The 15,097-nt window shown below is 36.3% G+C and overlaps 1 protein-coding gene across 1 annotated transcript in view; it reads left to right on the top strand.

The window, feature by feature from the left end:
* The window catches only part of LOC106937990 (uncharacterized), a 68,730-nt gene that overhangs the window by 8,877 nt on the left and 44,756 nt on the right, over positions 1–15,097 (top strand). Inside the window, exons 2-6 of the mRNA XM_015019780.1 lie at positions 1,222–1,284; positions 2,942–3,043; positions 5,957–6,052; positions 7,152–7,247; positions 13,134–13,226. Coding sequence (XP_014875266.1) covers positions 1,222–1,284; positions 2,942–3,043; positions 5,957–6,052; positions 7,152–7,247; positions 13,134–13,226 — 450 coding nt within the window. The remainder of the gene's footprint in view (positions 1–1,221; positions 1,285–2,941; positions 3,044–5,956; positions 6,053–7,151; positions 7,248–13,133; positions 13,227–15,097) is intronic.

Here is a 15,097-nt window from a genome sequence, read left to right as displayed (position 1 = left end):
AAGAGCATTGAAATAAACCAAACAAGCAGGGAAGATGAATAATTAACCAAGTGAAGCCATAAACTAAACCAGGAAGAGAAAATTAACACTGATCTACAGAAACTAAATCTAAATGCACAAAGAAGAAAGACAAGAATAAACTAAGAAACTAACCACAAAGAAATTAACTAATATGGAAAAACCTTATAGACAATAATGAACAAAAATAACTGTAGACAGCAAGAAGGTAGAAGAAAAATCCAAACCTAAACATCCAAGCAATCACATAGGAACTCCCAATCCCTAACACCCTCAAGAGTTTAGAAAGACACATACATTCATTATTCTGGGAATAAACAATAAATAGACCAGCTAAATAGGACCCACTCTTTTCACAAAAGTTAGAAAACTGTACATTTTGTTTTTTATTAAAGCAGAAGAATGAGACGTTTTCAGCTCTGCTGCATTTTGTTCTTTTTTACTTTGTTTTATTTAAAATTTCTATATTTAATGTATGGCTTTTTATGTGAAATACTAAATGAAATTGCTTCCATACTTATACAATTTCTTATTAGTGACATTTTATTGGCGGAAAAGTTATTACTTGGTACCTTTACCTGCTCAGCAACACTTCAAAAAGTAGAACTTTACTGTCAACAAGACAAATTGGTGCCAGTTCCTTTCAGTGTATCTTGAATAATGTAATTCTCAGAATAACCAAAATAATAACTGCCTTGATAATAATTGCATTATGCAGACAAATGCACTCTGTGCACAAATATTAGACAAGTTTTAGTTTTGACCATATCATCATTTTCATACATATTTTCCAACTCCAAGCTGTATAAACTTCAATACTTATTTAATATAAACATATCAGCTGATGTGACTTTGTTTAATCAGGGAGGGTGCAGCCTAAGGAGATCAACAGCCTATAATATATCAAGGTCTGCATAATTATTAGGCAGCTTCTTTGCCTCAGGCAAAATGAGCCAAAAAAAATCTTTAAGAGACTCTGAAAAGTCCAAAACTGCAAAAAGGTTTTCAGAGATGCTGCCCTCTTCAAATTGTTAAGATGTCAGAGTGTGATCACAGAACCATCAAACGTTTTGCTGCAAATAGTCAACAGGGTCCCAAGAAACGTGTTGAGAAAAAAAGATGTAAATTAACTGCCAAATATTAGAGAAGAATCAAAGTGAAGCTACCAGGAACCCATTACCTTTCATTGTTGTCTTATTCCAGAACTGCAACCTGCCTGGAGCGCCCAGAAGTATGAAATGTTCAAAGCTCAGAGACGTGATGAAGGTAAGGAAAGCCGAAACCTGACCACCACTGAACAAGACACACAAGTTGAAATGCCAAAACTGAATAGAATAATTAAAAGGTAGAAATCTCAGTGGCTAGTAACGGCGCAGGACAGGGAGCCTCAGCATGTCAATAGCTGTTTCCATTAACCATGAAATTGGGCAAATTGGAAGTCCAAAAAAACACCACCAATTTTGCAAAACAGTTTTTCAATTAAACATTTTTACGCTAGAATGAAGGGGTCATTCGGCCGCATTGAAATAGTCACAAAACTGCAATGGAATCACTGTTTTCCCATCATGACTCACATGATCAACAGCTGCTACTGTTACTAATGGTGAAAACGACAAAGAAGATGACAGGAAGAAGGAGGAGGAGGATGATGATGGTTTGCTTTTGGTTTTTTCTGACTACGTGCAGCTGGCTCCACCAAAGCTTTCAGAGCATCAAAGTTCATAAAACGTTACGTGTTGAAGCCAAAGCTTTCTTAAATTGCTAAAATTAAGGCGCATAATGAGGCAATCTAAGCGTGAACATTTCACAGCAATGTAGCAATCTGAATATTAAACTGAACTTTACTATCTTGCTTTGCTGCTATGATTAAATGTATGTAATTGGCATTAATCTGTTTCACGTGCTGAACCCCCTACATCCAGCGTCTGTTTGTTGACGTGTACTTGTAATATTCTTATGATCATCCAGCTGTTTATTACAGTTCTCATGTGATGGTAAACATGTTTATGACGTTTTCCAGGATGCTCTGGAATCTAGTATGTGCACTGTAAAGTTGCACAAAAGCAGAACTGCGTAGAACGCCGGCATGTCCTGCTCAACCTTAGGAGTTCCTACTAACCTTTAGCAGAAAATCAAAACTCCACCAAAGCTTCTCAGGTTTCCTGAAATGATCCCGTTACCAAACATAACTGTTCAAAAATGTCATCCAAAAAGGATAAGATGCAGATTATGAGGAATAAAAAGCTACATTGCTCAGCAGATAATCCTGTTATCTTGCTCAGAGATTTTAACAGATGCATCATTTCCTGTCTTATTTTATACGTAGAGAACAATAAGTGAAGAGTCCAACGAGTAAAAATAAGATCCTTAAATCAATGTTTTGGGAATGTGGAGAGTATTTGCATATTTGTGTTTATTTTAGACATGAAAGGCTCTGTGTGTGGGTGTAAATGCATGCTTGGGATTATGTACAAAAATTATTTTTATGGCTAAGTTCTTTGTGCATTTTAGGATTCATTTGCATGATATTTTCTTGCTATGCATAGGCAATAAACAAGAGAGTACCTTGTATTACTTTTCTGTATAATAATGAGATATTTGGTGGATAATTACTTTGAGTCAAATTTGTTGTAAATCAATTATATATAATCTAACTACACACATAATAAATATGTTCTTTATTTTTTTCCATTGAACATTTAAGGAACTTTATGAAAGAGACAAACAACAACAGAACACAAAGAACAACGTTTTTGCTCATTGACGTTAAGAACAGAACTACATATTTTTCACCAATAGTCAAAGACAATTATATTCTAATTCTGAAAAACACAATAAAGACAATTATGTAAATTATTGAACTTCTCAGAAAAATATCAGTGGAGGTTCTGGCCAGCCATCTAACTCATTTTCTTTCCCATAGAAATTCCAACTTGGGTCACAGTCCTCCTGGTTCTGCTGGGTTTACTGGTTTGTGCTGTTTCTGGAGGCCTTTTATATAATTTCCGACATAAATTTGTGTCTGGTAAGTCTATTTCATAACCACATCTATTTCTAACATGCTGGGGGTTTTGGGAGTCTAACTTTGAAAGATGGACAATTACAGACAATGAGCTACTAGCTGATGCTACAGCTCATAGCTGTCAGTTTACAATGCTGACTATGAATATGATATGGATTAGATCCCCATCATGCTGAGTATTTCATTTAATTCTATGGTCAGAAACTGAAACCACATTAACCCCAATATAACTTTATGGGTTAATGAGAATAATGTACAGTTTTATAACGATATTACTGCTGTATTTCATCAACCCATCTCTTCATCTATCTTGTGTTGTGAAAATAACAGATTGAAAAGAAACTATGGCAGACTTTCTTTAATCAACATTTTTCAGATTCATGTGGGATTTGGCATCTTGCAAAAATATTCACAGCCCTTTTAACACTACAAATTTTTACTTTATAAATGCCAAACTATATACACCTCAGAGATGCACACTCAGAAACTTGTGTTGCTCATTTTCAATTCACCAACACCGTTGATGACCAGTGGACGGTGCTGGTTGGCAGCTCTCTAGGCTATACGGTGCTGTTATTAGCCCTTTGGATGCCCAAAGCATAAATGCTCTGTGCTGTATTTTCATTTGTTCAAAGTACTTTGGTATTGCTTCAGTAGCTCATGTAAAATGGTGCTTCGCTGCATTTCTTTTACCAGCTGTAAAATAATCGTGAAGCTTTTTTTGTTTCTTTCCCTCTTTATGGCTTCATTGTGTCACAAACTTAAGTGCACAGTTATGAAGTTCTGCTTCATTTCCCAGTGACCAATCTGGGTGTGCAGTGAGATTAGTGTGAGTGCATATACCTGTGTAAATAAACAATGAATTGAGACTTGTGTGTTTAGATCTCACATACATTTGTATGTATGAGACTCTCCTGCTCTGAAAGCTCTCGGTTTTGGCCAGACTTGAGGAATGAGGCAAAATGGAACTGACCACTGGGAGGGTGGGCACCACAGAGAGACTCCATGAAGACACCACACAGGAGATTCATCTTTTCCTCAAGTGGAAATTATACTTTGGTACTGAGTCTGTTATATACATTTATTTCTAATATGATTACTATAATAATGTTTTTCACAAGCCATACCTTTTTGGCTTGGTATCAGGCTTGCTGGTCTGATTCCACAGGACAGGTTGGCTCTTCCTAAAAACAGACGAGCCTCATCACCTCCTCTAAAAAAGGAGTTCTGAGCTCTTAGTAACCTGCAGACCTCCTCTGTTAACCAGGGTTTTAGGTTGGACCGTACTGTGATGGTTTTGGTGTCAGTTACACCATGAATGCACTTCTTGATGCAGGTAGTAACAGTGTCTAAATGGTTCTGAATATTATTCTGGTGATGATAAGTGGTTGCCTTTTTAAACTTTCTCTTGCTCTCGCTGAAGGCGGATGCTTTCTTCCCCTGCTCCCTCCCTGGCCTTGCCTGCCCTGCTTGCTCTGTTCTTGTCCTGTCTTTTTCTCTTTTTCTATATTTTTGGGGCCTTTCTTTGCACATCATCCAGATCTACAAATTATGGATCTGGTCAACCGATCTCTCAATGCAATTGATGAAATTTTTGACGAGAAGTCTGGGCACAGGAGAGCCCTCTTGTCCTGCGGGGAAACACCCAGGAGATTCACCCTGTACTTATTCATGATAACAGGATTTCTGCTGTTTGGAGCTTGTGGATTCCTGGATTATTGGCACATTTGTGACGGACTTGGCCGAACTTGCAAACACTCAGACTGTTGGTGTGGACAGAGACAAGGACTCTGAAACTCACTAATGGGATGTAATCGATCTTGGAGAAGTTGCTAGTTTCGGCTAAAATGACCAAATTAATTTGGATGATTGGGAACTGAGATGTATCGGAGAGACTTTAGGGAAGATTGAAATTTATAATCATCCCGACCTCAGACATTCTGTTTCTGAATTGGCTTTCCCCATGTGGCCTTGGAAGGGCTGCATATTTCTACTCTCCTTGAAGATATGTAAACACAGCGCTCTTCCCTCCGCACCCCCTCCTGTTTCCATGGAGCTGTGGAGCTGAGCGCTCCCAAGGACAAATAAAACATCAGCCACTAAGTCACTCTTTCTTAAACATGACATCTTTTTTAAAAAAAGCTGAAAGTAGGTGGCAAAAGATTGGACTTCAGGTTCACTATGATGTCTGTATAGAGAGATGTCACAGATACACTAGTATCTCAGAACATTAGAATATTGTGTAAAAGTACATTATTTCTTTCATCTCACAGAATGAAAATATAATTTTACAGAGGTTCATTACACAGTAAAATATGTCAAGCTTCATCTTTTTGAATGACTTGCAGTGAAAGAAAACAAAAAAATTCAGTGTCTTGGAAAATTTTGATATCACTACACTGTGTCTGTGTGCAGCTAACAGGATTAGCAGTTGTATGCCAACTCATAACTCCAGCTTGGATTGGCCGAATTGCACAAAACAATTAGAAATATTTCATTCTTTATCTGTAACCTGTTAAGAGAGGAAATACTGAAATAATGTTTCAGTCTTTCAAGACATGAGTGACTCAGAATGTATCTGTGTGTTTTTGGTTGTGTGGTTTATGCATTTCATAATTTATTTGCATGGTCTTTAATTGTTAGATGCTGAAGAGGAATTTCTATGTTATCTACTAGAAAATAATCTGATCTAACCCAGTTAATGTACAGAATTAATGTACAGTTAATTTACAAAATTTAATTTTGTAAATTTCATTGAGAGAAGATTTGTTGTTTATGTGACATAAAAGGAATTTAACAAAGTTTTTAAGTTTTTGCATAAACACTGAGATATATTATGCACACTGTTAAACTGAGGGCTGTACGAAAATGCGCCGCTTAGATCTAATTGGCATTATTTTTTTGATAAAATTTCAGCTCGGGCCAAAATCCTCCTGGGGGTGCTGGTTGTGCTGGTTATTCTTGGTGTTTCTGGAGGCCTTTTATTTCATTTCCAACATAAATTTACATCAGGTAAGTCTTTTTATAACAATATCATTGCTAGTATAGTTAAAATTACCCAAATTATTTATATTTGCTTATATGCAAGAAAACTTGGTGAGAACAAGTTTTAGAGATTTCATTGTAACTTTTCTCAAACTCAAAAATGTACATATATTTGGTTAGTGTCAGAGATTATTATCTATTATATAGATATATATGTATATATGTGAAAATTAATTTAAGGGAAAATAAGTGTGCTAAATGTTTTCAAAGTTGGCAGAAGTGCAAAGCGAGAAATTAACTGAACTAACAGTGGACGTGTGCCCGTCACTGGTTGTACGTCTTGTTTTGTCACATGAAGTGGAATTTCTGCTGGGCTTTTTGGAGAACAGTGTTTATATGTGAGGATTATCTCAGGGCCAAGATAGACCAGAGATCCACAGTAGACAGTGTTGTGCAGGAGACTTAAATAAACATTAGAATGGAAACAATTCCTTTAATAATTTTCTTCAATGTGACTGTGTGTATATGTATGAGTGTATTTTGGACAATTTGTAATTAACTCAATTATTTTTGGCTTTGTATTTTGTCAATTTTAACTTTTATTTCTCTCTGGAGCTCTTTTGCTACATCCTGGAGAGACATTTACATTGTATGTACATATAGTGAAACGTATATTATCTGACCTTATCTTGTCATTTCCTAATTATATAACTGGATTAAACTGACTATCTCTGAAGAAAAAATGAGATCATTTTTATAGAAAAAACTGTCTCATGACGCGTTGTCAACCAGCTTTGTTATATAATTAAATTTAGTTCTTGAAATGTCAGTAGTTGGATACAATCTTGCATTATAATCTCTTTAGTTCTAAATATATTATTATTTGCACCTAGCAATCATTTTCAAGGTACTTGATGGAGACATACAAAACCTCAAAAGACAAAGTTTTCACTAACTGATATAAAGAAGATAAATACTAAATAATTTACCAATTTTCAAAGGCAATTATTAAAGGAAATTGACATAAGGATAATTATTCAAACCATTAAACTCTTTACAAAATATAAGAGGTCTCTACTGGACATGCAAGTGAAATCTCAAATTGATCTTTGTCTCTTTTTCATAGAAATTCCAACTTGGGCCATGCTTGTCGTGTTTCTGTCATTTTTTGTTACTTTCGATGTGGGCTTTCTACTTCACTTTAGACAACAGTACAATTCAGGTAAGTCCCTTTTACATTTCATTTTTTTAAGTGGAAGTGGGTAATAAACAGGAAGATTTCAGAAAATAATTCCCGGGGATGGGGAGAGGGCATAGAAACAGAAGCTCTCTCTCTTTCTTGCTTCTTTTCGACTTGCCCTGTAGGGCTGAACCCGCACCATTTTAGACACTGTTATTAAAAGTAATAATAGTTGTTATAACATTGTTATAACATACTAGTGCATATTCTACCTGTTAGCATATAATTTTTTAATATTCAACCAGCAATGTCTGCAAAGGTTTTTATATTAATTGTATTGTTTATTTGATAAGGAAAGACACAAGAAACATGTATAGCCATAGCTCATTTACAACATTCGTACCTAGAAGGACCTTTCGATTTAAATAAGAAGTTAACATCAACAGTAAATACAATAAAATAACCAAAACTAAATATAAAACAGTGCATTTGAAACTACTGAATCAAAACAATATTTAAAAGTGAGTACTGTTCTTGTTCATCTTTATCCAGTTCTTAATCCTTGAAGTGAACATTTTAATGTTAATTATTGTCTTAAAATCTGTCATGATTGGTGGTTGAGGTGTGGACACAGCTGCAGAAAGGGGGAGGCAGAAGTTGATTTGAAATGTACTGATTTTATAGATTTAATGAATAACTAGAACATACAAAGTCCAGGCAGCACAGATGAGTAATGGCACAAAGCTCAAACACTGGTAGCACTGCTGAGAAACGGTGACATAAGACGAGGATCCGGCGAGTTGTGGGTGAAAATGAGAAGGTTAAATACTGTGAAGTTGAAAGTGGACACAAAGGAGCTGGCTTAATTAGATAACTTATTAAAGGTGTGAGTAGTTGGAGCAGGAGCCAGCTGAAGGGTGGGAGAAAGGAAACTACAAGGATCTACAGGGGAAACACAAAAGAGTGTCTGAGGTAACATAAGTGATCTGGGAATAATTCTAATACTAAGAGACACTAAGATGGAGACAATTGGATAACTAGAAAGTGAAAAGGACATGAAGGGAAACCAAAATAGAAATAAGGCTGATGTAAGAACTAAGGAACACAGAGCTAGAATAACTAGAAGGACTAAGCAAAGAAATAACCTAACTAGAATCACCAAGAAAGATGTACATAAACTCAGACTTCTCAGAATAACTGAAACTACGATGATGAAATAAGAAATAAACATAGCTAGAAATACTGAAAGGAGGAAAGCAAGAATAAGACAAATCTAACCAAAACTAATTACATCACATAATAAAACTAAAATAACATGAAGGGCTAAACTAAAGTGAACTAAAACATAATACTAAATAAAATTAAAAACAAAACCAAACCCAAAAACCCAGAGTCCTGACAAAATCAGATGGTAATGAGTTACAAAGCTTACAACTCCCAAAAGAGAAGGCTGTCTGACCAAAGGTTGTCCTACAATAATGCATTTTAAAGTCATGATTGGTGGTTTTAGCATAGGTGTAGCTTTTCTGAAGGACTGGTGTGGACATGTCCCCACAATTTGGCCTGACAGGGAGAGTCCCCATCAATATTTCCTACAGCTTTTTCCCCTTTACATGCTTGCATCTATTTGCGGACAGTAACTCGGCAGGAGCTACACACTGTGTTCAAAACATTAACAGCACGACTGCTTTTTGAAATTCATTTGTAAATGTAAATTACATGTCCGCTCAGTGACATATATTTGTTGATTAGACATCATGTGACTTATTGTGCTCCATTCCTTTGCAGTACGTCGGGAATATTGGTGGTTTGTAAAATGACAGTCAAGGAAAGCATCTGAAAAAGGGATGCAGTGTTTTGCTATTAATTGTCAATGTGACAACAGCAAGATAACAAGGTCGAAGGAAATCACATTTCACAAGTCAGTAAAAAGTTTTAATTAAAAAAATATTAAATTTATTTTTTTACTATATTTGCTCTACTAATAAGAGCAACTAGCAGGTTAGCGGCTCTTTTTCTGTGTAGGTTAGTTGCTGTAGCTTATCTTTGACAAACTTGACATGTAGCCATGCTCAGTGTCAGGGGCACCGCCAGAAATCTTGGGCCCCCTGACAAAAAATTTGATTGGGCCCCCCGCGCAGCTGCTGTTACAATTTTTTGAGTCTATTTGACCCATAAAAGGCGTCACAATTTTAAAAGCTTGCATCTGCCTTGCTTTCTTTGGTCCAATACTGATAACTAGCACAATATTTACTGCTCATGAATTTAACATCCAACAGTCCACATCCAGGATGCAAGTAGGTTGCTTAAATTTTTTCTATTAGTTTTAGTTTACTGAAATGTCTTTCCATGAGCAACAGCCAAAAGCAGCATGCAAAAATACACATAAAGCAATCCAGACTTCTCNAAAATCCAATATAGTNGCATNTTATTCAAGCTGCAGTAGATAACTTTATTAAAAATATGTTTTCTTCGTATTTGTTAAAGCTGTCACAATGTCGTAGCAGTTTGCTATGAGACAGATAATCTGTGAAAACAATCAATCTCCTCCATCTCCTTCCTGAATTATTACTGATTAAAGTAATGCACCGTTCTGACCAAAGCAACCAATCAGAACTAGTAGGACGCTCTTAGCGCTGTCAATCAACTTCATTCACTAACTGCTAAATGTGGTAATGGTGGGGAAACAACTTATCATTTCAATAAACCATTTATCTGCCGTCATTGGTAGCTATGCTAACTAAACTGAGCATTCACAGTTTGAATCTGCACAGCTCTGTGCTATGCTAGCTGCAGCATAGCACAAAACAAGGGGGAGGAAGGATGAGCAGCACCACATGAGATTGTGATTGACAGCACTAAAACTCTCCTGCCACTGACTGGTTGTTTCTAGCACTGGGAGAAAGCAGAGGAAATAGATTTTTTACAGATTACCTCTCATACCATACTGTCACAACATAATGGCAGTTTTAAAAAATCTGTGGAAAAAAAATATAAAAGTGACATACTGAAGCTTTAATTTCACTTAGGAGAGGATGGGTCAGGAGGGACGTGGGTTAGAACTGCTGCTGACTGACTCATCTGTTGTTAAGTGGTAAAAAGTACAAGGGACAAGTTAAATATATGAATATGTTGGTCATTTCTTTCCTTAATTCATTAAATGTTAGTGAAATGGAGGCAAACAGTAGCTTGTAGCTAAGCTAATTATGCTAAATGATTGATAATCTCACACAGTCTACCCACCTCTCTTGGAGAAAAACTGGGTTATAAATTAACACTCTTGCCTTTTTATCTCTCTCTACCTCTCTCTTTTATTTTGAAAACCTGATTTTATAACTTTTCTTAGCAGCATGGTAACTTCCATAATCGTTGGTGTTTCCTACTGCCAGCTGCTAACAGCTTCACTCTGTAGCGCTCCAAGCAGGAACGAACCATTTAACGCAGATAGGGGGGTGGAGGTTCAGGGCAAATATGGATGTGTGTTTTTTGATCTGGGAGTGGGAACATTACATTTTTACTGCTAAAAACAATCTTTGAAAATACAATATGATTAATTTTGTAATTGACAGGGCCCCGATTTTTTTTTTTTTCTATGAACAAAAAATAAATAACGGAAATTGTGGAGGCCCCCTGCTGGTCAGGGCCCCTAGAATTGTCATCACTTTTCCCCCCTTTACCGCACCCCTGCTCAGTGTATTCCAGTTCAATAAACACAAAAATGAGGCAACTCACACATCTGCTTTCTGACAAATCATCAGTAGAGCAGGTGTTTAAATTAGCTAATTAACCATCACTAGTGTTCAGGCGAGGCGATGACTTCTTAATGATCACAAAATAAATATCAAGCCTGAAAATTCAAAAATACTTTAAAACTGTATCGGACTGGATGTTTTGTTTCGGTGTTTTTATGTACATTTTGTGCGGGAAATGTGTTTGAGTTTTTTTTTGTTAATTCCTGATACACTTGAGCGTAATCTTTACTCTGTGGGGTCCCACAGCTGTTGTCTGTCGGTTGCCATGGCAACAGATCAGCGTGTAATGTTACGCTAACACAGACTACTGGTTCTATGTTGTTCTCCATCTGTCTTTCTACATCTCTGGACTAATTGTATCATTTGTTCATAAAATGGTGATACTCAGAGCAATCATCACCTATGATGAAATATTCACAAAAGATCGGATCCAAAGTTTGTTAAATTTTAAACTTTGGCTCCTAAAGCGTCAGTTAGGTAAAATTAAGTTATGGGCCAGCAGCATAAAAGTAAATTGTGCTTGGTCCTCTCTTGTACTTGTACGGAACTGACAGAAACCAAACTTTTTATAGAGTTGTATCCAAAGAGAAAACATATTTTACTTATCCAAACATCTGCACTTTTCTCAGCTTTAATTTAAGCCACGTTTTATAGAAATGGCATAAGAAATATGGGGGCTACAACCATTTCTTGGGACAGATTCCTGCTCATCCTGCATTGGAACACTGGTTTTGTGAACATGACTCAATGCATAGTAATGGCATCTGCAGGTACATGGCACTGGCTGTCGGGGCTAATAGGCAATGTTTAATTCAATAAAATATATCGATGTCACTCTATTCCCCAACTGCCCCTAAAAGAAATGTACTGAGTCAAATCTGACCTAGAAGTCAAGAAGGAATTCAGATTTGGAGAGATGTGGAATAACATCTTGCCTCTCTTGAGGTAAGTAACATCTTGCCTTAAAAGAGGCAAGATGAACCACCCCTATGTTAAAATCACCCATCAGATAGCGTTCCCCCCACTTTAAAACAGGGGAAACGGTATCTGATGGGTAATATTGAGCATTAAATTGCATTGCCCTGTTTTTAATTCATATAGCACTATGCTATCTATCTATCTATTATAATTATAAAATATATAACATATTATAATTATAATATATACAACATATTATAATTATAATATATACAACATATATATATTATAATTATAACTATAACATATATTATGTATTATAATTATAATATATGTATAAAATATATATATTATTTATAATAATTATAATATAACATATATATTTATTATAATTATTAGTATTATTACTATTAATAATGTGACAACTTTGCCGAAACATGTTGTTTGAGCTTTCACGGTGTCCGTAGTTCCTCAGACAAGCGCGCCGAACAAGTGCGTGCTTTCTCAGTGCTCATCACGACCACGCGCCTATTTTGCCGCGTGGGCGGGGCGGAGCAGCAAGAAGATGAAGGGGGAACCATATCTGATGGGGAAACGCGGATTGACCAGCAGCCTTCAAACGGAAATAAAACACTTTTTAATATAAGTTGCTGCTTTGACATGATCACAGAACTGTCAAAACATATGTACAAAAATTCTCAATAAAACATAAAAGAAAATCAGACACCAGACAAAGTGAATCACAGCAACGTCATCAGGTGTAAATGCCCGTTCCGTGTTTTTTGTGCTGATTGTAAGTTGTTACCCATAGTACCCAGTAGGGGCGCTATAGTTTGGTTCATGTTGAGTTAGTGCCTTCATTTAAACTGTAAAAAGTGTTGCTAGCCTCCTGTCAGTCAGCACTTTGGGCTGAAATAGACATGAAATCCTGCTTTCAATCTTGAAAAGTATGCTCTCGAATTATGGCAGAAAAATTCCCCCATAGGTTTAGTACTGGATAAGATGTGTTTTTGCTGTACATTAAATACAAATGCTGCACTTCTATATTTCACATTGTTCTTTTGAATGTAACTTCGAATATAACCATGATAACCTTATAACACCACTGCCAGGAACATGTGTTATTTGGCATAAAATGCAGAACTTTAACATAATGAAAGACTTTTTTTTCACGGTGAATGTGTATTGCAGACTGGAATACATTATATTTTGCCAGCATAATGGCATCTATCGAACTAATCTTTTTCTTTTCCCATAGAAATGTCACCTCGTTGTAAAAGCTTACTTGTTCTGAAAGCTCTTCTGTTTTTGTTGGGTCCTCCTGTTGATTTGGGCTTTGCTTTTCATAAAGGTAAGTCCCTTAATTACAGTATCAATGCAAAAATCTATTATTGAATATCAGGACTGTTTCAAACAAACACACTCAGACATATTTGAACGTTAAGAGCTGAAAACCTTCACAAGAACGGTACTATGTCAAGTTCTGCATGGGAAACAGTCAGGTTTTCCAAAACCAGATATCCTGGATTCTGGTTTGCGACACTGAGTCCAGGTCAGGTGACAGAGCTCTGTACATTTCTGATCAAGCTGATCTGAAAAGTGGAATTCTAGCTACTGTCAATGAAGATGGACCATGAGAAAAGTCCCATCTGTCCGGCTTAAAGCACAAGGGTGTGGTTGTCATAATAAAGAAATTTTTGTCTAAGTTAATGAGAAGTTGTCATAACAAATACATACTGAATAATGTCAACATTGCATTAAAAGTGTCATTATTTACCGAATGACACTTAATGGTAACAGTCAAATATTCATGAAGACCTCTTCATGTTCATGACAGGTGTTATGTCATATTTGTGATAGTGTCATGTCAGTCTTTATACACATCTCTTCACATAAGGTGTTATCCAAATTTTTGGAGCTTATTAAGATGCAGGAGTTGCCATGACAAACTTGTATGTTTTTAAAACCACGGCTTTCACCTTGGCATAATCACAGCTATTGGAGTCAGACAATGTAGAAAAACCTTCCTGTGTACGGCTTACAAGCTCACACTGCAGCAACAAAATGTGTGCAGAGTCTAACCAGCAACTCACCACAGCCACATGCCCAAAAATGACAAAGGAGGAGTCTGGTTTACATTCATTAAATTTAGGCAACAAACATCAATTGCCAAAGACATCAAACTCTGCTTCCACACCATCAGCATCACTATGTTTGACTTAGTTTAACTTTGTTCAATGTCCAACCTCGTTTGCTCTGCTTCCAGTTGGGATTTATTCTGAATTTTTTAAGCTCAAATTGCAATAATAAGTTCTCTATATTGCTCAAATATCAGGCTGCAGGGTGAAATGGCAAGATAGGATGCACTAGGCTTACTAGTTGATTGCTGCAAAACGTCTTTTTCTAACAAATTTGCGACCAGTTTCTCGTTTCTTTAGAAAGGCGCTCAGCAAGTTGAAGACTGTACTGCTTACCCATTTAAAATAATTTATCTTTAGTGAAATCATCCACAATCTCCTCTAAGGGACAATCAAACTCAGGAAGAGAAGTCATTTCTGCTCTCAGCAAAACACCATAAAAACCAATTAAGATAAAGCACTGATTCATGTGCATAAACATAACCAGATTACGGTACCCTGCTAAATTAGCTGCCTATCCAAAACGTAGCTAGCAACAAGCTGATCCCGAGTCTCCATGCGAGGTGTTATGCATGTTAAACCAGCAGGCAAGTAAGGCCATCTATATAGGCCACCACAGAAGTACAAGTAGCTTCTGAAAAATAGGTACATTTCTATGCACTCACTTCTTGGTTGGGCTTCCTCTTGCATAAATTACTGCATCAATATGCCACAGCATACAGGCCATCAGCCTGTGGATCTGTGTAAACATAGTGGAAGCCCAGATTGTTTTGATGGCTGTTTTCAGGTCATCTTCCTCTTGACCACAGGTCCACTTTTCCTCCAGACTCTGGAGAAAAAGTGCAAAGTCTGCAATTCAGTTGGATCTTTATTTCCAACTGAATTGCAGAGTTTTTCATCTGAAAACATGAATTTATTTTCATCTGAAAACATGAATTTACTTTCATCTGAAAACATGAATTTACTTTCATCTGACAACATGAATTTACTTTCATCTGAAAACATGAATTTACTTTCATCTGAAAACATGAATTTACTTTCATCTGAAAACATGAATTTACTTTCATCTGAAAACATGACTCTG

Source organism: Poecilia latipinna, unplaced genomic scaffold (assembly GCF_001443285.1).
Source record: "Poecilia latipinna isolate Pla-1442-1.1 unplaced genomic scaffold, P_latipinna-1.0 Scaffold2482, whole genome shotgun sequence".
In the NCBI taxonomy this organism is placed as follows: Eukaryota; Metazoa; Chordata; class Actinopteri; order Cyprinodontiformes; family Poeciliidae; genus Poecilia; species Poecilia latipinna.
Note: the sequence above shows the minus strand (reverse complement) of the source record. Positions and strands in the feature narration are given on the sequence as shown.